The sequence below is a fragment of the Hydra vulgaris genome, chromosome 02 (genome assembly GCF_038396675.1).
Source record: "Hydra vulgaris chromosome 02, alternate assembly HydraT2T_AEP".
Lineage (NCBI taxonomy): Eukaryota > Metazoa > Cnidaria > Hydrozoa > Anthoathecata > Hydridae > Hydra > Hydra vulgaris.
Genome location: NC_088921.1, coordinates 44467866 through 44489024, shown reverse-complemented (window position 1 = coordinate 44489024; position 21159 = coordinate 44467866). Strand labels below are relative to the sequence as shown.

At 30.2% G+C, this 21159-nt stretch overlaps 2 protein-coding genes across 4 annotated transcripts in view; one reads left to right on the top strand and one right to left on the bottom strand.

The window, feature by feature from the left end:
- Positions 1-21159, top strand: part of LOC101240049 (phosphatidylinositol N-acetylglucosaminyltransferase subunit C) — a 45104-nt gene that overhangs the window by 6990 nt on the left and 16955 nt on the right. For 2 of the 3 annotated variants that reach the window (XM_065791058.1, XM_065791057.1), the window contains exon 3: positions 2312-2445. In XM_065791058.1, the coding sequence (XP_065647130.1) occupies positions 2312-2445 (134 nt within the window). The remainder of the gene's footprint in view (positions 1-2311; positions 2446-21159) is intronic. The other variant, XM_065791059.1, reaches the window with a different exon arrangement.
- Positions 10010-12982, bottom strand: LOC136076973 (uncharacterized). Its single transcript, XM_065791056.1, has 2 exons — positions 12552-12982; positions 10010-12371 (listed from the first exon to the last, which is right to left on the bottom strand). The coding sequence occupies exons 1-2, from the start codon at positions 12811-12813 to the stop codon at positions 10477-10479; spliced, it is 2157 nt and encodes a 718-aa protein (XP_065647128.1). The 5' UTR covers positions 12814-12982; the 3' UTR covers positions 10010-10476.

The window sequence follows — 21159 nt, the reverse complement described above, 5'->3', positions numbered from 1 at the left end:
ACTGGGACAGTTGCAGAACTCTAAAAGTTGATGCTAAAAAGTTTGATATGAAAGTTCGTGAGGCACTTGAAATACAGTACCACCAATGTGCCCCTCAACAAAACGGCATCAATTTAGATGAGGGACAGTAAGTGTCAACAAAATTTCAGACACCATTTATGGCGCACTTATTTCAGAAAAAGATGAAACTATCCCATTGATATAAAATAGAACTGCCGTTTTAAAAATAAGATATAAACAAACAAACAAAAAAAACTCTAAAGCTGAAGAGTCAGTGCAACATGTAGAACATGAAGGGCTGGGTAAAAATCTGTGCTTGACAATGAATTTACAAGTTTATTATCTTTCTTGATACCTTGTGATTGTTCATGTGTGCATCAAAAATTAAATGGTGTTAACCAGAAATATATTTTTTAACGCATTGTTGCAATATTGGGAATATTTAATATTGTTCTACAAAATATTGAGAATTTTTATCGATATTGTCATATAACTTCAAAAAAAAAAAAAGTCTTGCTAACACCCTAATTCCGAAGCAGTGTGACTAATGGCAGTCACACCGCTTCTGAATTCAGCAGAATGAAGACAAGAGGCTTAAATCTAATTAGCCGGAATGATTACTTATATCTTCAGAGAAATGATTGATTAAAGATGGTATAATATAATCCAGTATAGCACAAATATTTTTTGTCTAAAATAGTCTTCCCGTTGTAGCTCTTTCCTTCTCTGCTGAGAGTGATATATACATTAGTATATATCTTGTTTGATATTCATTTTGACATTCTGTCAATATTTACAGAAAAGGTTAATGTGATGTAATGTGATGATTAGTTTCTGAGCATTTGGTAAATTCATTTGTATTGCTTGCAATGACTAAATAATGGGATTCAATATTGTAGAATGTGTAAAGATAATCACAAGACATACAACAAAAGTTGGTAAAGTACAAAAATACAGTAACTGGTGGGCATTTTGTTACATTTTACCATTGTTGTTTGCTGTCAAATTTTGTAATTGATTGCAAATTCCCTCAAAGTGTTTACTAAAAATACATATGCTTTTATACTTCTCAGTATAACCATTATGTTTCATAAAACAGTTGCAATTAGGAATTAATGACTTCCAATTTGTGCTTTCTGGAAAAAATAATATTTATAGTCACAATATTTTATCTTTCAAATATTGGTCAATAGGAAAAAATTATATAAAAAGGAAATATGAGGCTAGTAAGACAATTTTACATTTTAATTTCTTAAAGGCATATATTAGTCCATCGACATCATATATTGAAATATGAAGAAGTACAATGACTTTGAAACACAATGTTTCAAAATGAACTTTAAGTCATTTAAAAAAAATCTTGATTTACCAACTGTACAACCCTTTAAAAAACCAATGATGACTAAAAGTTACATTGGAAAGAGACTAAGATTCTGTCAACAACATAAAAGTTTGACACCACAATAATGGTTGTGATCTGGAGTGACAAGAGTACTTCTCGGCTATGTAGTTCAAATCCTTGCATCCCAATCTACAGAAGACTGACTTTTAAACATTCTTCATCAGTATTGAAGGTGAGTATTGATTTCTCAAAAAAAGAGAAAAATGGATGCTGTCAGATACAAACAAAACATAGAAAATTATCTATTGTCATTAATCAATGTTCATTACATAAAGACTTTTATGCAAAATAGTGCACCCTGCTATTCTGCAAAAATGATCATGTTATGGTTGCATAGCAATGTTATTAAAACACGTTATATGGCCTCCAAATTTCTAAGATTTAAATTCTATTGAAAATTTGTGTTACATAGTAAAAACTAGAGTTGCTTTTGCAAGAGCAACAACAATTTATGCAGTTGAGCATGTCTGGTTGCAAATGATAGCTCTAGAATTGTGTCAAAATGTGTTCAATTCAGTGTGAAAGAGGACCTCTGAAGCTTTCAACTTAAAATATTAACCATTAAGATTTTAACAGTCATCGCACCTTTATTCACATGTATTTCTTTATAATTCTATTTTTTCTTATATATTATATTTCATATGATTGACTATTACTTATTACTAACATAAAATTTATTAAAACTGAAAAACTTTTGCATACCACTATGTGTGTATATTTTTTTATTGTTTAAAATTACATAAAATACACATAACAACTTCTACAAGTACACCTAAGCAATAACAATAACAACAAGTACACCTAGAATCAACTAATAACAACATCCACAAGTACACCTAGCCTCAACCTCAATAAGATTTTTTACTTTTGTTTTTTTACTTATCCTTTTTTTTTTTTTTTTTTTTTTAGTATTTGTCTTTTTGTGTCAGTATTTTGGTATTTGGAAGTTAAAATTCTATCACCAATAAATCTGCTGTTTGCGTTATTACTATGCTTTTGTATAGGTGTTTCTTTTCGTAAAGTTATTGGAAAGAAAGGAATTGGTTGTTTTAACGTTTTTAATCTTTAATTTTGTTTATATTACATTTTAAATCATTTTTCTATTATTTTTTACTTGGATAAATATTTACTGTTTTTTTTTTAGTTTGCTCAGGATATATTATTTTATTTAATATTTATTTTTACTAATATTTTATTATAGTTTTTTTTCTAAACACCTGTTCAATATATCTTGTTTATCAATTATGTAAGCACTTGTTATATATATATATATATATATATATATATATATATATATATATATATATATATATATATATATATATATATATATATATATATATATATATATATACATATATCAGTCTTCTTCGTTCGGCCAACACCTTTACCCTCACCTGCACGGAAGTAAATACTTTGGTGAGCACTTAAAAAAACCTTTGCTAAAAAAATACAAGCATTTATTTGATTAGAAACAATTTTTTTTTTCATCAAATAACTTTGATGAAAAATTGTGACTTAAATGTAAAAATTATTTTTAGTTTATTTTTATTAAATTAGTTTTCCCGTTTTTATATTAATCATTCTATTTAAAATTTAAATAAAGCGTTTTTTTTTGTGCTATTTTTAAATGAATTATTTATTTAAAAACAACTTTATTTTAAAACCCATTATTATTTTAATTATTTTATTCTGAATTTAAATAAAGTGTTTGTTTTGTCATTTTTATTTTTATTTTTTTATTTAGAACTTAAATAAAACTTTGTGTTTTTTTAAACGATAAATTAACCTCCCCAAAACCGAGAAGAACACTACAGGAGATTACTTTAGTTGTGATTATAACCTTTACTCAACTCTATAACTCTGAAACACAAACCTTATTGAACAAGGCTGCTGCATGGAGAAACAAGTTTAGCGCGGTGCTACAAGAGGAGTAATGGGGATCGAACTCAGAATTTCTTGCTGTGAATTTACCTTTTTTTTTTTTAATTTATTTATTTAGAATTTATTAAAAGCATTGTCTTCAACTTCTTTTTTTTTATAATTTAAGCAGCAAATCAATTTTTAAAATCATACACGCTAATTAAATTTATTGTTTTTTAAAAAACCAAAAAAAGTTCTAATTAACAGACTAGAATGTTTTTAAAAACATTTTGAATGTTTTGATTTTTTTTTTTAAATAGATGTATTCTGAATGTTTTGATTTTGATTTTTTTACTGTTTACATACATCAATTAATAAATAGGTAGATTTTGAACAGAATTAGATTTTTTTTTTTTTTTAATTATTTCATTTGATGATTGCAATAGAATGTTTCTACTATTTATATTTATATGCAAGGAGTGCTGCTACATTGATTAAATAATTGGTAAATATGTGAGGAGTGCTGCTACATCAACTGACAAATAGGTAAACATGCAAGGAATGCTGCTACATTGACTGAGGATTTTGGTTTGGACAGGCAATCTATCGATTAAAATAATAAACCATATTGTGAAACGTTTTACTTCCCAAGATATAACACCTTACAGAGTGTATAAATTACAGACCCAGAATTTACATTTTACCTGCACAAGAGAAAAAAAAATTAGATTTTTCTTTTCAATGTTTTCAATGTTATATATCCAGATGAAATTTACTTAGAGAATTTTTATTAATGTAAATTTATGTTCAAAGCAATTATCTATTGAATATAGGCATGAAGAATTGTTTAAATGGAATTTGAAGTTGTTTAATTCATTTGATTTTTCATATTGACAAATGTCATTTTAAATGCTTTTTATTAAAAAGGTAAAATTATATATCGTTTTTTTAAAAATCTCGGGACTGTATTGGCATGTATACCACAATGGCATCATTTTTTTATATTTTTCAAGTAAAAAGCCAAATTTTCCTTCATACAATCATGGTAGGTGGAAACAGCACAACATCTTGATGATACTTTATAAAGAGAAACCATCTTAGCTTAGCCAAGGTTGATATGTTATTGGGCTAATTTTTCAATCCATATGTGTTGACTACAAAACTCTCAATACCTTGAAGAGTAACCTGATTCGGCAATGACTCAGTATCACTTAACATTGATAATGCATACAGAATCTTGTCATCTGCAACCATGAATGACTTTCATGGTCTGATCACATCCTTTTAACACATGGAAATCTAGTAAAGCTTTTGAATGTTTAGAACCAAGTGCCTCAAAACAATTCTTGATACTGATGTCATGCTCTTCTGATCCTTTTCCAGTTCGTAAGTATGTTGCAAGAAGTATATATTCACAGTAAAATATTAGCAACAAAAGTACATCTGTATCTGGGGAAAAAACATAGCATTCTGAAAACAGATTACATCTTGAATATCGATAGCATGGAGCACAAGAAGAGTGTCCAACTCTTTGTGATCGTGGCTAAGCAACTTAATATTAAAACTGCAGATATTTGTAATTGATTTTAATTTATATGTAATTGATAAATATATTGTTTGATCTTATAGTGCATCATAAGTATATGTTGATAGGTATATAGTAATGTTGCGCTTAATTTCTATATTAGATAACAAATGCTTTAATGACAAACTGCTAATATCTTCTTTATCTATTACCTTTAATGTACTTCATATTGCTTCCATATGTTTGCTTCAATCTTGTTCTAGTTTTAAGAGACTGAATGATATGGCAATCAAATACAAGTCTAATTTTGTTGTAACCATTTGCAATTTTCAATAGTGGTATAACAAAATGTTTGGCCTGAAGAAAAATTAAAATGAACAATTTTTCTTTTGATGTTTAAATCTTAAATAATTCTTTTATGTTTAAATGTTTTAGTAAGTATTATGTCTTTTTTTAATAATGTTATATTTAGAATAAAAAGGGTTTGCCACATTTTTATTTCAGCACCTTTGTGAACTCTGTTTACCAACACCATTCCGTCAATAATGATTAATCATTGTGTATTGCTTGTCATATTGTGGTTAGGTACTACTGAATGCTTTTCTTTTCATAATGATTCTATCTCTTGTAGTATTTTTCCAGTAATCATTGTTTTAGTGGATTTGCAGTGGACCTATATAGGCATTTTTTAGCAATTCATTAGAGTTTTGCTCATCGATTACTGATTATTTTCAAGCTGATAATTTTCTGACATATTAATAGTAGCTAGTCATCAGCTTACCACTTTTGGCGACTGCCACTAATGGTCCACAAAGTAACCGATGAGCAAAACTACAGTGGTTCGCTCAAAATGCCTATATAGGTTCACTCAAATTCTGCTATAGAATTTTTGCTAGGTTGTATTTATTGGGTGGAAGGCAGGAGCTTAAAATTCTCCATATCAGTTCTTTTATTTATTTTTATTATTTATATATTTCCAAAATATCAAGATGATGCTTAACAACCTTGCTTCTTTAAAAAACAAAAAAACATTTGCTTTTTGAGAAAAGTAGCATGAAAAATTATTCATAAAAAAAAACATGCCAATGAAACAACTTAAATTTCAGTAGAACAAACTTTCATTCCTTGTATATAATACAGTATTGTGCAAATTAGTTTAGATACAAACTTTCATTCCTTGTATATAATACAGTATTGTGCAAATTAGTTTGGATAATGGTTGAAATAACACAATTATTTGCCCCATAGAAGTTTTATTCAAAAAAAACATGCCAATGGTACAAAATATGATATAATTAATAAGAGATATGACCTCCTTTTGCTTTTACAAGCATTTGAACATGATTTGGCATGGATTCGACCAAAGTTGAACACATTTTAGTCACTTGCTTATCACGATACCAGGTCCTAATTACAGCACTAATTAGCTTTGCCATTGTCAAACAGTCTGCAAATCTGCCAACGTCAAGGAGCCTTCGTTGGACAGTTGAAGAAGAAATACTTACGCGTGATGTGGACAAATCTCTCTGAAGGTCTACACTTGTTTTCTTAGGATTCTTTATACTTTCTCTGATGATAACTGTATCATCGCGAGGTGTTGTCTTGCGTTTTCTTCCACATCTTCCTTGTCGCAGTGTTGAAGATTCACCAGTGTCTTTTTTTCTTTTCAAGATGTCACCAACGGTTGACTTGGCCACCTTCATTTTCTTAGAAATCTGTCTAATGCTCAAACCATCATGTTCTTTAATGCTTGCACGTTTCTTGGTAGTGATGTCCATTGTGAATAGGAGGTGAATAATCCGTCACAACCTTTCTGCACAAAGCCTGGAGTAGCACTGGGAATACCGGGATCCCGAAATCCCGGGATTCCCCGGTTTTTAACTAACCCGAAATCCCGGGATTAAGCATTTAATCCCGGGATTTTTTTGAAATCGTTTTTAGTTGAAAATTTTTTAATTAAATTATTTTTTTCGTTCGATTGCATTAAAATTCGAACTTAACAATTTCGAAATTCTTGCAGTTATGTTTTTGAATAATTGGATTAAAGTTGTTATAACAATTGGAATTGGATTGCAATTACATTCTTAAAAATTTTTGGTGCTTAGTTGCATTTATTCAAGTTTCTGACAATTTTTATCTCGAATATACGTTATCTGTTTGTGACTATTTTAAAGTACGAGTTGTAATAAAAAATAAAATTGCTGGTTTTTTGAACAGTAAATTTTCTAAAATTATAATGGCTTCGTACATGGAATATGACAAAAAAAGTAATTCTGCTGTTTGGAAACATTTTTTAAGAGAAGAAAAAAGGGCAAACAGCAATGTGTAAGTCTACTGACTGCAAAAAAATTTTAAAAATTAGAGGTGGTTCAACAAAAGGTCTCCATACGCACTTACTTTCCGTCCATAAAATTAACCTCACACCAACTACTATTTCAGTAAACACACGAGATGAACCACCAATAAAAAAAAACAAAACGTTAACCAATTATTTTCTGATATTGGAGCGAGAAGAAAAATCACTTCCTGCTACACTTGCACGATTAACAGCCATTGATGGGATTTTGTTCAACGTGATATGCCGTTCTAGTGATATACGTGCAGGTCTTATAGCTACAGGATTCAAAAGTTTACCCACAACAGTCAACACTGTGCGTAAAATGGTTGTAGATTACAGCAAAAAAATAAGGAATTTTATTATTACTGAAATAGCTAGCAAAAAAAAACCTGAATTCGGTGTAGGAGAAAAATTTTCTTTATCTTTTGATGAATGGACATCATTGCGTAACTGTTGCTACATGAATATTAATTTACATTCACGAAATTGTCAGTTCTGGAGCTTAGGCTTAATTCGTATAACGGGATCAATGTCTGCAGATAAGTGTATTGAGCTGTTAGAACAAAATTTTGCACAACATGAACTTGATTTGAGAAAAGATATTGTTGGTATTATGACTGACGGAGCAAGTGTGATGAAAAAAGTTAGGAGAATATTACCTGTAAATCAACAGTTATGTTTTGCCCATGGTGTGCAACTGACCGTTATTGAAGTACTATATCAAAAGCAGGATATAGAAAGAGAAATAGATCAGCAATTCGACAAAGACGAACAATCAGATAAAGAAGACGATTTTTCAGAGAGTAACTCTTGCGAGGATGATGATTTTTCTGACAACGATAAACTGGTTGATCTTGATGCTAGTCATAATTAGCATCGAGGAAATGAATTTGATGTTACTGAGGTAAATTGTGGTCCAGTGATCAAAAAGGTACGAAAAGTAATAGTAATGTTCAGACAATCACCAAAAAAAAACGATATCTTGCAGAAGTATGTTGTGGCTGAATTTGGGAAACAAATAGCTCTAATTAAAGACTGCAAGACAAGATGGAATAGTCTTTTGTCAATGCTTCAACGCGTCTATTTATTAAAAAATTGTATACAAAAGGCATTAAAAAACATAAGTACCGGAAGGTGAATCTTTGGCTTTATCTAATATTGAGCTTAAAACTGTATCTGCTATCATTAATGCTTTACTTCCAGTAAAAGCAACAGTTGAGGCCCTTTGCCGGTCGGGATGCTAATTTGTTTACAGCCGATGTTGCCATAACTTTTATGTTAAAAAAACTTAAAGATGCTAACAACGTTATAAGTCAAAAGTTGCATTCATCTCTCGTTCTTCGAATGCAACAAAGGCGTACCAATGCAAGTGGGATCCTTCAGTATCTGCACAATGGTAGAACCAACATTCAGTCCGAATCTGAAATAGAGCTAGTAACAGTTCCGACTTCAATAAAATGTCGCAAATTAATAGTTGAGTTACTTGAAAGACTAGACGCTACAAATCCAGCTACATCATTAACAGCTAATGAGTCTGAATCAGAAGTTGAACTTTCTGTTTCAAATGAGGCACTACTCGAAATTTTTTCTGATTCTTCTGACTCTTCATCTGAATCTATTTCTTTTGCTCTTAAAAACAGCAAAAGAATCACAGACAAACTTAATAAAGCTATAAAAAAAGCACATTTGCCCAGCATACCAACTCGATGTGAGAAGTTATCGATGAAAATTCAAAAGGAAATGGTGTTGTTTGAAAATGGAGGAACACGTGGTTATTTTTTGCAAAGAGCGTATGATTTTTTAATGACTATTAAGCCTACCAGTGTGGAATCAGAATGTGCTTTTTCTGCGGCCGGACTTTTTGCAACAAAAATAAGAAGTCGTCTGGGGGATGAAACTTTGGATGTGCTCTGCTTCCTCAAAACGTATTTTATGAATAATCAAAAATAATTGCATACGTATATTATGGGTAATTCCATGTCAATTGAGCCAGAAAATTTCAAAAATGTCACCATACATCTCAGATTTTGCTGATTTTTATACAGTTGAGAGTACTTAGTAAAACAAGAAATTCTTGAAAATTTTAGCTTCTAGCTCCAAGGGGATCCTGAAATATGATCATTTTACTTTCAACTGATCTTGGCCAGGCCCCTCTTGTCCTCTCAGAATTGAGACCTTTGTTTAAAGGTTCCAAGTCACATAGCTTTAAAAATATTTGATATTTTGACTTAAAAATTTGTACCTGGCTATTTTCAGGGTTGAAGAACCCAATGAAATAATCAAAAATATAAGAAAATATTTTTAAGTACCTGTAATTATCAATTTAAATAAATTTAGGCATTTTTTTATATACCTGATTTTGATGCTCAAAAACCCATTTGGCCTTGATGATATCAAAAAAAAATTTTTACACATTGTTCTAAATTTTATGATCTTTCAGAAAACATAAGAGTTTTAATCTGCAAGTATATGGATTTCCAAATATGAATAACGGGGCACAGGCCCCACCTTTTTGTAGCGAAATCTTGCAATACATTTTCCACTACTATTCAGACTAGCTAGAGCTATGAAAATTTCTGCATTTATATAGTGTTGATAAACGAGCATTTTAAAATTAAAAAAGGGCCCAAGACACTAGGGGAGGGGGCTGGGGGCATGTGCCCCACTTTTTTGAGCAGAATCTTGAGATGGAATATTTCACTATCTTCCAGACAAGCTGCAGCTCTGAAACTTTCAGCATTTGTGTAGTCCTGGTGAACATGCGTTAAAATTGTTTCAGGTCAGATGACCAGATGGTCCATGGGGCTGGGGCACCTGGGACCATGCCCCACTTTTTTTCTCAAAAAAAATTTTTTTTTTTTTTTTAAAACACATAAATGTGTTTTAAATTTAAGATAACTTTGAAAATATTGTATTCAAAAATTTTTATTGCTTTATACTTGTTCCGTTTTACTTCATTATTTACAAAATAAAATACAAAAAAAAAGAAAGTCAAGATAATGTTAAGATCAGCTTAGATGCATCGACGGTCAAAGTATAAAAACGTCCATTTGTTGTTACAGGTGCATCAATTATACAAGTTATGTTAATAATTGGCACCCAACACTTATCTACTCTAGATGGCCAGAAAAGTTTATTAAAAGGACTGTGCGGGTGCATGAACGTTACCATAACATCTTGTTTTATATTATCAATTTCATTGATCATACCAATCCAATCAAATGCATCATATTTACACATAATGAATTCACCCAATTTCAAGGCATCAATGTTAATTTGCTGATCATTTTGAGAACTTTGAATTCCAGAAAAAGAAAAAATGCCTGTTATATGAACATCTTCACTTGTTCATTTAAAGCTAATAGTATCTATAGATTCTGGTTTAAATTGATGATAGCTCCTAATTCCAGGAATTGTTCTACTTAGCTCAAAACGTGTTTTCAAAGTGGTGCGCAATTCTGTCAGTCTTTCTTTTTCAATCTTGAAAAAAATAATCCCTTTAATATTGTTAGTACAGTAGTCAAACATTTTGTTACAACTCAATATCTGGTCATTTATGGGCCTTTGTAGACTTGCATTTGTAGTTAATCTTTTTACAGTGCCACCAATACCATCACATGGTGATTTACCATGGCTTGTAGCAAAAAATGTCCACTCTGCATCAATGTCAAAATCATTTTTATGGAGACAAATATTGTAAAGGTTTTTGTGATTTTTATACTGTGCAGCACAACCATCAGAAAAATAAAGAATCTTTGAAATTTTAGGATGATATTCTTTTAAATAGTTAACTATTTGTGTTTGAACTTCATACACAAAACCAGTGTCATGCTCATTATCTTCTGACATGAAGCAAAACGATTTTTCTTCAAGTTGGTCATTTTCGTTTAATAAATAGAGGGCAACGGGGTGCAATGTGCATTGACTTTTGCACCAATGGTAACTTTGGATTTCATCTTGAATCACAAAAGTGAAGTTTTCTGCAAAGTCACCTAAGACAATACAGCAGTCTTTTGCTAAATTTTCCTTTTGTTGCTTTAGATATCTTGCTTGACATTTTGCAATGTAGGAATGAGCTGTTAACTTGTTTATTGCCTCTGATAATATCAATTTGTATTCTTCCATTGTTGTTGTCTGATAGATCAATGTTGTTCTGTCTGTTTTCTGCCACTGATTGAATGACACCTCCTCGTCATTGTCAATTAGTTGTGCATCCAGAAACTTCTTTAAAGAAACTATACCTGGACAGTTCAGACATCGATGAACCATGCACTCATTACTTGTCACATCACAAACAACTTTTGTCATCAGATCTTTGTAAATACATTTTATTTGTATAGCATTGGTCAAGAGTATTGCATTCTGATGGAGGGTACATACACAAACAGAATGAGTGCCTGATGCTCCAACAGTTATACACCATTTTGGTCTTAAACTGCAAAACTTAGAAAATCCAATAACTTCTTGAGGATATTTAGTTTTAAAAGAAACATAAAGTTCTTTAAGATTACATAAAATAAGGCGCTTTTGCATGTGTTGTTTTCTACCAATACTTACGTAATCTTTTTTACCAGGCATTTGTCTAGTAAATTCGTCATCATGGTATACATTGTTGACTCTATTTAATGTTATTTCTGAAAATATTTTTCCTTTCTTAGTGCCTGGAACTGAAAAAATCCCACTTATTTTCTTTAGTTTGCGCGCTTCTTTAATTTGGTATATAGTGACGTTGAAATATCTTGCAGCAAAATTTCTTGACCAAGACTCAGGTGTAAATGTTAACAACTTAATTTTAGTTTTTTGGTCAGAAACAATTAACTTTTCTTTTATTTCTGCTGTTAGTTTGTCTAGATCATCGCATTTACTTTTGTCAATAATTTTAGTATGAGGAATTTTATGTTTCAGTTCTTCTTCCCTAACATTATATACTTTTGAAATATGCTCTTCATACTTTGACATTGTTTTTATAACTTTACTTTTAGCAACAGATAACCGTTGATGCTTTAGAATGCTATGTAGTTTTATGGGGGATACTCCTATTGTTTCCAAACTAACATTTAATGCCTCTCGTGACTTTTCAGAAGTACCACATGAAACAGATTCTTCAAGTTCACAATTATCTTGTTCATGAAATTTACTTATTATAGCATCAAAGCAGCTCCGACAAAGTTGATATCCAGGCACAACATTTGGAAAATTAATTCTTAATTGTTTTGCCATGTCTAATGTTATTACATGACTCCCTGAAATGAAAAGAACAATTTGATTTTAGTAATTACCTATCAATATGAAAATTATTTGTACTTATTTCAATATATAATGCATAACCAGATCAGCTTTTTTTCAAACTTTTATAAACTAGTAGATTTTAATTTCATTATTCAAAAAAGATTTTACAATAATTTTTTATCAACAATATTTACCTTTGATTGCTTTTCTTTTTGATTTATGCTTGTCCAATAAATTACAACATTTTGTGTGCTTCTTTTCAAAGTGTGTACCAAAAATCTTTGCATGATGAAGGCAGATTGTTAAAATTTTATCATCTGTTATTCCAGATCTCCAAATAAATTCTTCTCTGGCATCTTCTCTATAGCAATCAAATTTCTTTAAATCAATCTTTCTACAATAACTTAGTTTATGACAAGTATCATTTAACTTTTTTCCAAAATCACATGAATCCATTCTTACTGTAATACTAAAAACAATTTGAGATTAATTTAAAAATGAGAAACCAATAGTAATTAATTTAATGAAAGCAACTTAAGCAATCACCATGGTAATACAAAACTAAACAGTGATTGGTTTCTTTTATCTTACTTTGACAAAAAAAAAGTTTCCTTTTCACAAAGTTTAATTATACTAAATTTGTTAATGTTAAAAATCTTAATGATGACTTTAATAGGTAACAAATTTCTTCTATACAAGTGTAATGACAGGATGTTTTTTGTTTCTGTTAACAACTTGCTGTTACCATTTTAGAATTAGCAAAATATATTTTTCTTTTTTAATTCAAATTTTAAATTATACAAAATAAAATTCTGTTAAAATCATTACTTTAGACTGTTTTTAATCTTATACATGCAAATCAAAATTCTTATAAACATTAAGTTTCTTAAAACATTTTTAAAAGATTATTGAACATAAAACGATCAAAACCAAATGGAACAAATATAAATCACAAAAATTTGGGAAGCAATGTTATCAATGTTTCCCAAATTTTTGGGAAACATTGATAACATTGTTAAACATATGAAATGTTTAACGTTGTTAAAAATGAAAATCTAAAAAAAAAATTTGAAGACAATAGTTTTAAAGTTATCTTAAATAAGTTTTAAAGAAAAAAAAATTTTTTGAGAAAAAAAGTGGGGCATGGTCCCAGGTGCCCCAGCCCCATGGACCATCTGGTCGTCTGACCTGAAACAATTTTAACGCATGTTCATCAGGACTACACAAATGCTGAAAGTTTCAGAGCTGCAGCTTGTCTGGAAGATAGTGAAATATTCCATCTCAAGATTCTGCTCAAAAAAGTGGGGCACATGCCCCCAGCCCCCTCCCCTAGTGTCTTGGGCCTTTTTTTAACTTTAAAATGCTCGTTTATCAACACTATATAAATACAGAAATTTTCATCGCTCTAGCTAGTCTGAAAGGTAGTGGAAAATGTATTGCAAGATTCCGCTACAAAAAGTTGGGGCCTGTGCCCCATTATTCATATTTGGAAATCCATATACTTGCAGATCAAAACTCTTATGTTTTCTGAAAGATCATAAAATTTAGAACAATGTGTAAAAAAAATTTTTTTGATATCATCAAGGCCACATGGGTTTCTTGAGCATCAAAATCAGGTTTATAAAAAAATGCCTAAATTTATTTAAATTGATAATTACAGGTACTTAAAAATATTTTTTTATATTTTTGATTATTTCATTGGGTTCTTCAACCCTGAAAATAGCCAGGTACAAATTTTTAAGTCAAAATATCAAATATTTTTAAAGCTATGTGACTTGGAACCTTTAAACAAAGGTCTCAATTCTGAGAGGACAAGAGGGGCCTGGCCAAGATCAGTTGAAAGTAAAATGATCATATTTCAGGATCCCCTTGGAGCTAGAAGCTAAAATTTTCAAGAATTTCTTGTTTTACTAAGTACTCTCAACTGTATAAAAATCAGCAAAATCTGAGATGTATGGTGACATGGCCTGGCTCAATTGACATGGAATTACTCTTATATCTACTAAAACAACGTCTTTATAATTTAATAATTAAGTATGTATAATATTAACAAACTAAAGAACTTCCTTGAAATTTGTAAGTTTTTTCTAAACATACTTTAAATGTCTTATTAATTTCCTTAAAATTTTTCTAAAATAATATGTTAAAATCTTTCAAAAACAGGTATTTCAAAATCCCAGGATCCCGGGAATAGGTAAATGTAATCCTGAAATCCCGGGATTTTAAATATAGCACGGGATTACAAACCCTACACTGAAGTCACTGATGCGTTTGCTAGATTGTCTTCCCGGCAGCAAAGAGTTGCCAGACACCACTAGACTACAGTAAAACACTTATTTATCTGAAAAAGCAAGAGAATCTTTAGTATCATAGCTAAAAGTTGGGCTTATTGTGAAAATTATTCCAATTTTGCCGCTGTCCGAACTAATTTGCACAATACTGTAGATAATCCCTTTTAATAGAAAATTCATATCAATAACAGCTGTTTTAACAAAATTCATTATAGATATCAGGGGTGCGGAGTCCCAAAAGGACTCTGGCTTTATATCTTTACTTTTTCCAAGTTTGTAGTGTCCAGAAGCTCTAAACATGTTTGTTGACTTATTATGTGCTATAATAAAAAAATTCATGAGATTTAATGACTTGAAACTTATTGTTTGTAAGCCCGGAGTCCCGGAGTCCTTGCCGCCATTATACCTAAGTACTCCGGCTTAAAAAAACGATTGTTCTTCTAACCTAAAAGTCTTAATTTTTTTCCTATTAGTAGTCCATAAACTTATTTATATTTTTAGAGCACCTGGATACCAAAAACTAGGATAAAGTAATCTTTTTGTGACTTTCAAATCCGGAGTCCTTTTTGGGACTCCGCATCCCTGATTGATATATAGCAAACCTGGAATGAAAGAACCATTTTTTTAGTCTTTTTTATGCCAGTCTGTAAATTCTGAGTCAGTGTTTTAAACCTTCTTAAAAGTGGTACATCTTGGGAAGGAAACATTTTCAGCATATGGTTTTTCCATATTTTTTGTTTTCCCTGACAAGCTCTTGCGTATAACATTTTTAAAATCTATGAATTTTTTTTTTTATTGACTGTGATAAATTTGGCGTCATGGGTCCTGGTCCCAAATGTAAAAATGCTTTGGCACCAATTCTTTTCTTAGTTTTAACCTAAACAACAAGTTAAAAGCAAAAAGTTGCTTCTAATACATCTGTACTCACAAGTCTTAATCCTAACGTAGCAGCCCTTACTAATATGCAAGAAAATATTTTACATCAACACTCATTTTTAAAAAGTCATTTATTAAAATTTACTTCAGTTTATTCATAATTATATATAAAAAAATTTAAATTTAAGTAAGATGGAATTGGAAAGATTTGCAATTTAAAAAAATGCTTTGTTTTTGCTTAGTGCAAACCCATAAAATTCTGGATAAGCTTGCCGAACTAAATACATTATCAGGGAATAAATATGACCCCAGAAAAGCATAAAACATATATAAATATTTAGAAAAGCGTTACTATTCTTTGGATAACCGGCTGTCTTCTTAAGTTAGTTATTTGTATATCAAGTGGTATTTTATGTAAAATTTTTGCGCTATTATGCTTCTCACAAATAAATGGTCTCATTCACACATTATAACACATCTGAAAGAATATACAAGGATAAGGTCAAAAAAAGATAATCAACAAAAGTATATAATAAAAAACAAATATTTGATTTACTAATATTTCAGACTGTTGATGTCTTTAAGTGTGATGATGTATTTCGTAATTATGTTCCATTTGGTTGTCTAACATGGTCTCATTATGTTTTCGTTCACTTTAAAATCGGGTGAATAGAAGGCTAAACACATTCGCATCTTGCGCTTATAAGTTAGCACATCAGAGCCAGATGTAAGACCTACAGTATAGATTTCAATTGATTGAATGCACACATTAGTCACCATAGACTACAAGCCGTCACTCTTAGCCAAAAAAGCTACAACTCCGTACTGGTGTATAATGATGTGCTATGAAGTGAGATTTTAGATCATAGCGCATAGCGACCGGGGCAGGGGCTAGGTTTGATAACACATAGCCGTGACCGGGGCTAGGTTTATGATCAGGGCTGCATTAATATTGATAGATCCTATAAAAGTATTATTTTTAATTATAACTCATATCTAAATTTTAATTAGAAATAACATTTTTAAAGGATCTATCAATATTAATGTAGCTCTGGTCATAAACCCAGCCCCGGTCGCGGCTATGTTTTATCAAACCTGACCCCGGCCATAGCCCTGGTCGCTTAACTAGTGGAGCTTCCAAATAAAGGTGTGCTTGATTGTCAGCATAGTCATAAGGTTATTGACCACAATACACCAATGTCCATTTTGTCATTCTGGTGTACATTGGAAAAATTCAGGGCTCACCAGCCACAAAGAATGAGTTTTCAATTGTTTATGCGATACAAAGATTGCAAAAAGTGACCAACGGAGCAGTCCAGTTATGTAGACCTGGGAGATGTGAAAATAAAAATAGATTGTAGATGGTGTCATTGAATTAAAAATGAAAATCATAAGAAAATATAAAATGTGTGGTAAGACTTTTGTGAAGTAGAAGAACGAAGAATAGATGTGGGCAGGGGGAGAAACAACTAACGCTCTAGTCACTCTGTGTGTAGAACATATGCAACAAAGAACAAATATTTGATTTACTGATTATAGAGACTGTTGATGTTTACAAGTATGATGATGTAGTGCATTAGTATATTTTGTTTAGTCGTCTAGTATGGTCTCGTTATGTTTTTGTTCACTTTTAAATCGAGTGAGTAGAAAGCTAAACACACTTATTTCTTGCGCTTATGGGCTAGCACATCAGAGCCAGACATAAGACCTACAGTATGGATTTTAGGATACTTTCAAATTTTGATCATAGTTTTTAATCGAATTAAGGTACTCTCACTTGAAGCAATTAATTTTTATGAAAAAAGTTAAAAATCGCTGGTGCCTAATATATACACGCACACATATATACATATATATATATATATATATATATATATATATATATATATATATATATATATATATATATATATATACACACATATATATATATATATATATATATATATATATATATATATATATATATATATATATATATATATATATATATATATATATATATATATATGTAAATTATGTTAGTGTATTTTAAAATAGAGTGCTCAATGTTCTTAAAGAACAGAGCAATAATAAATTAGTAAACAACACTTATCTAACTTTTAACTTCTACTTTAAGTTTCACCATTGCTGGATCATAAGGAAGAGTTACTAAATCTCAAAAAAAATTCAATTTATAGAAAAAAATATTTTACAGGAAGTTATAAATTATAAAAAAATTTTAATTACTATATTTTTTTTGTGTATGGGAAGTTACAGAAAGTAATTATTAAATAATTTTCTTTGGAATGGGGATAGTTTAATTTGGTCATTTGTTTTTATTATTTTTTAAGAGGTATTTATTTTCGTGCCTTCATTCAGAAATTAATTCAGATTTTTTATTTAATAAATTTTCTTGATTTAAATGAGTAATTATTTCAAATTTTTCTTGCAAACATAGCATACATTTTTTGGAAATGTTATTATATGCAGGGGCAGATTTTAGAATAGACCATTGTAAATTAAATTTGTGGTTAGCATAACGTTTTTTCCATTCCCCCTCGGTTAAGCCAATATATTGTTTGTCAGGGTTATTTTGTGAGGAAACAATGCACTTGTAAATTACATTTTTCGAAAGGCATTTTCCATTTAGAGGGCAATGTATTTTTTGTTTAAAAAAAATAGATTGCCCTCTAAATGGAGATTACAATAATCAGTGTTTTTTTCTTTTATATGTTCATTTTTATTAATTAACGCGTAGTTGTGGCCTTTTATAATTCTTTCTAAATTTTTTGTACAACTATAACTGACTTTAATGGTATTTCTGTTAAAAATCTTATGTAATTTATTAGAGAAAGGAAAATGTTTGTCTACTAATTTTAGAAAAATTTTACCTATATTTGTTGAAAGATTTTTGCTCTACGGGGGGTTGAACCAAATTATGTTTCTATTTCTATTACGCTTTTTTGCAATTTTCTTTTCAAATTTTAGCTCGAAATTTTGAAAGCCACTTTTTTTAAGGGCATCTTCATAAACGCGTGTAGAGGAGTTAAAAATATTTTCATTCAAGAGTTTTGGTTTAGCCTATTGTTAATTGAAATTGAAATTTGTTTTAGAATTTGAGGGGGATGGTTCAAATTTACATTAATATACAATAATTTGTCATTAGGTTTTTTTGTAGGGCTTATAGGAACTTTCTGAGAGGTTAAATGTGACATCAAGAAAATTCACTATTTTTAAATTTATATTTATTTCAATTTGGAAGCCAATATTTTTAAAAACTTTAATAATATCTTTTCTAATTTTATCAAGTGGCCCTGATTTTTTCAACTCGAAAAAGTTTTTAAAAATTTTTTAAATATAAATGTATGCTATGTTTGCAAGAAAAATTTGAAATAATTACTCATTTAAATCAAGAAAATTTATTAAATAAAAAATCTGAATTAATTTCTGAATGTAGGCACGAAATACCTCTTAAAAAATAATAAAAACAAATGACCAAATTAAACTATCCCCATTCCAAAGAAAATTATTTAATAATTACTTTCTGTACTTCCCGTAAACAAAAAAAATATAGTAATTAAAAAATTTTTTATAATAATTTATAACTTCCTGTAAAAAAAATTTTTCTATAAATTGAATTTTTTTTGAGATTTAGTAACTCTTCCTGATGATCCAGCAATGGTGAAACTTAAAGTAGAAGATAAAAGTTAGATAAGTGTTTTTTACTAATTTATATATATATATATTATATATATATATATATATATATATATATATATATATATATATATATATATATTAGGGCTGTCCAAAAAAAATTTTTTTTTTAGATTTGATTGCATAGTTGTTTATTTTGTGCCATTTGACATAGTAATTAACTGTGCAAAAAATCTTTCCAATCAGATAATGTTTAGGGGGTGCTCAATGACCATAAAGTTTAACGAAAAATGTGAAAAACATGGAAAAAGTAACAAAGTTCCACAAATTTCTAAAACCCGGTTAATTAGATTTTTCAGATTTGATCAGTTTTAATTATCTCTAAATATTAAATTCTGAATACAAATTACAATCCACATCCACTTTAGACTGGTTTATTAGCAGAGAAATTAATGAAATAAAATACTGCAATACGACTAAAGTTCTGCGGTTTTTGTTATATCAGAATTTTTCCAAAATAAAACACTAGGATTTTTGACTCTTTGTCATTGATTAAAATACGAATTATAAACAAAAAAACATTTGAGCAATTAACATTTAATTATCGTAATGTTATAGTTCGTGCAATGTTAATGCTAGCGAGGACTATAACTCTTCAGAGTACACTTTCTGGCATCTGGCACTCGCTTTCTGTGATCCTCAACCACCTGAATTAACCTCTGCATTTCAGATTCATTCCTTGTAATCGATTCATTAAACATCGACATTAAAGCCACAGATCGTTCGGCAGCATCATTTACTACTTTCAATGAATATACTAAATTTTTTCCTTCTTGGTATTCTGGGGAATCATTCCAGGTAGCTGGATCGTTGTTGAACAGAAAATCAATATCAACCTTCATTGACCGCAACGCACTTGCTGAAACTGATGTCACCAGCATGTCCAGAGATTTCTTCTCTAGACTTTCAATGTTCTTTAATTTGATCAACCTTTCAGACCAGTTCTCACCGTGAAATTTCATGTTGGAAATCTTTTTTCGCTTCTCTTCCGTTTGAAGTTTGTTTGAAAACAAAGCTAGTGGGACCAATTCTGGTGAAAGGTACCACAAATGGTTTTGAAAGTTCTTGACTGCTGCTTCGGAAATCGTTTTATTCACAACTGCAAACTGCTTAAGTTGCTGAAACAGAAACAAGTCATTAACTGGAGCATCGCTGGCATTTGTGCATGATATCCAAGATTTTACATAAACCAGACTAGCAAATAAGCAAAATTCACAGAGATTTTTTTCCTCTTTTGTGGTCAACTTGAACTCTTCACGAAATAAATAAATCTTACAACAATAAATAACCTTGGCCATCCAGCGAGCCATGTGATAAGCACCAGGGATCTTGAAATGATAATTTTTCTCTTCTTGATCAGGCAGTTTTCCAAGTATTAACAGACAGAGATCCATGATTTCTTTGTAGTCATCCCTTGGCATTTTAACATGCAGGTTTTCTTTGAGGAATGCAATCACTTCATTTTGTAGTTCTTGCACCAGGGGTATTTTCATTCGAATGTCATCCAGAGGTTTAAAATTTCCTTGTATCTAAGATACATTGTCGTTTTGGAGTACTTGCTAAACTTGATTCAGCTGACCCTGAAGAACTTGCTTTACTGACTTGTTGTCTGTAATAAACAGGGATTTCTATCTCAAAATCTCTATCAACCATTTTGTCATTATCAACAGCATCGTTATCGTTGTCATCACTATAACTTTCGTCATGTAAAGGTTCAATAACAGGAACTATTGCACTCGCACCAGATTGTCTTTGCTCTTCTTTTAGCTTTCGTTCTCTCTCTGCTTGTTTCCTTGCTTCATTTCTTTCTTCTAATTTTGAAAGTTCTTTGTCCTCTCCAAACATCACCATTTTTCTGACATCTCTGATCCAATAAAAATTCTTTATCTTCTTCAATTCTGATCATGGTTTCAGCATCCTTGTGGGCAATGTCAAA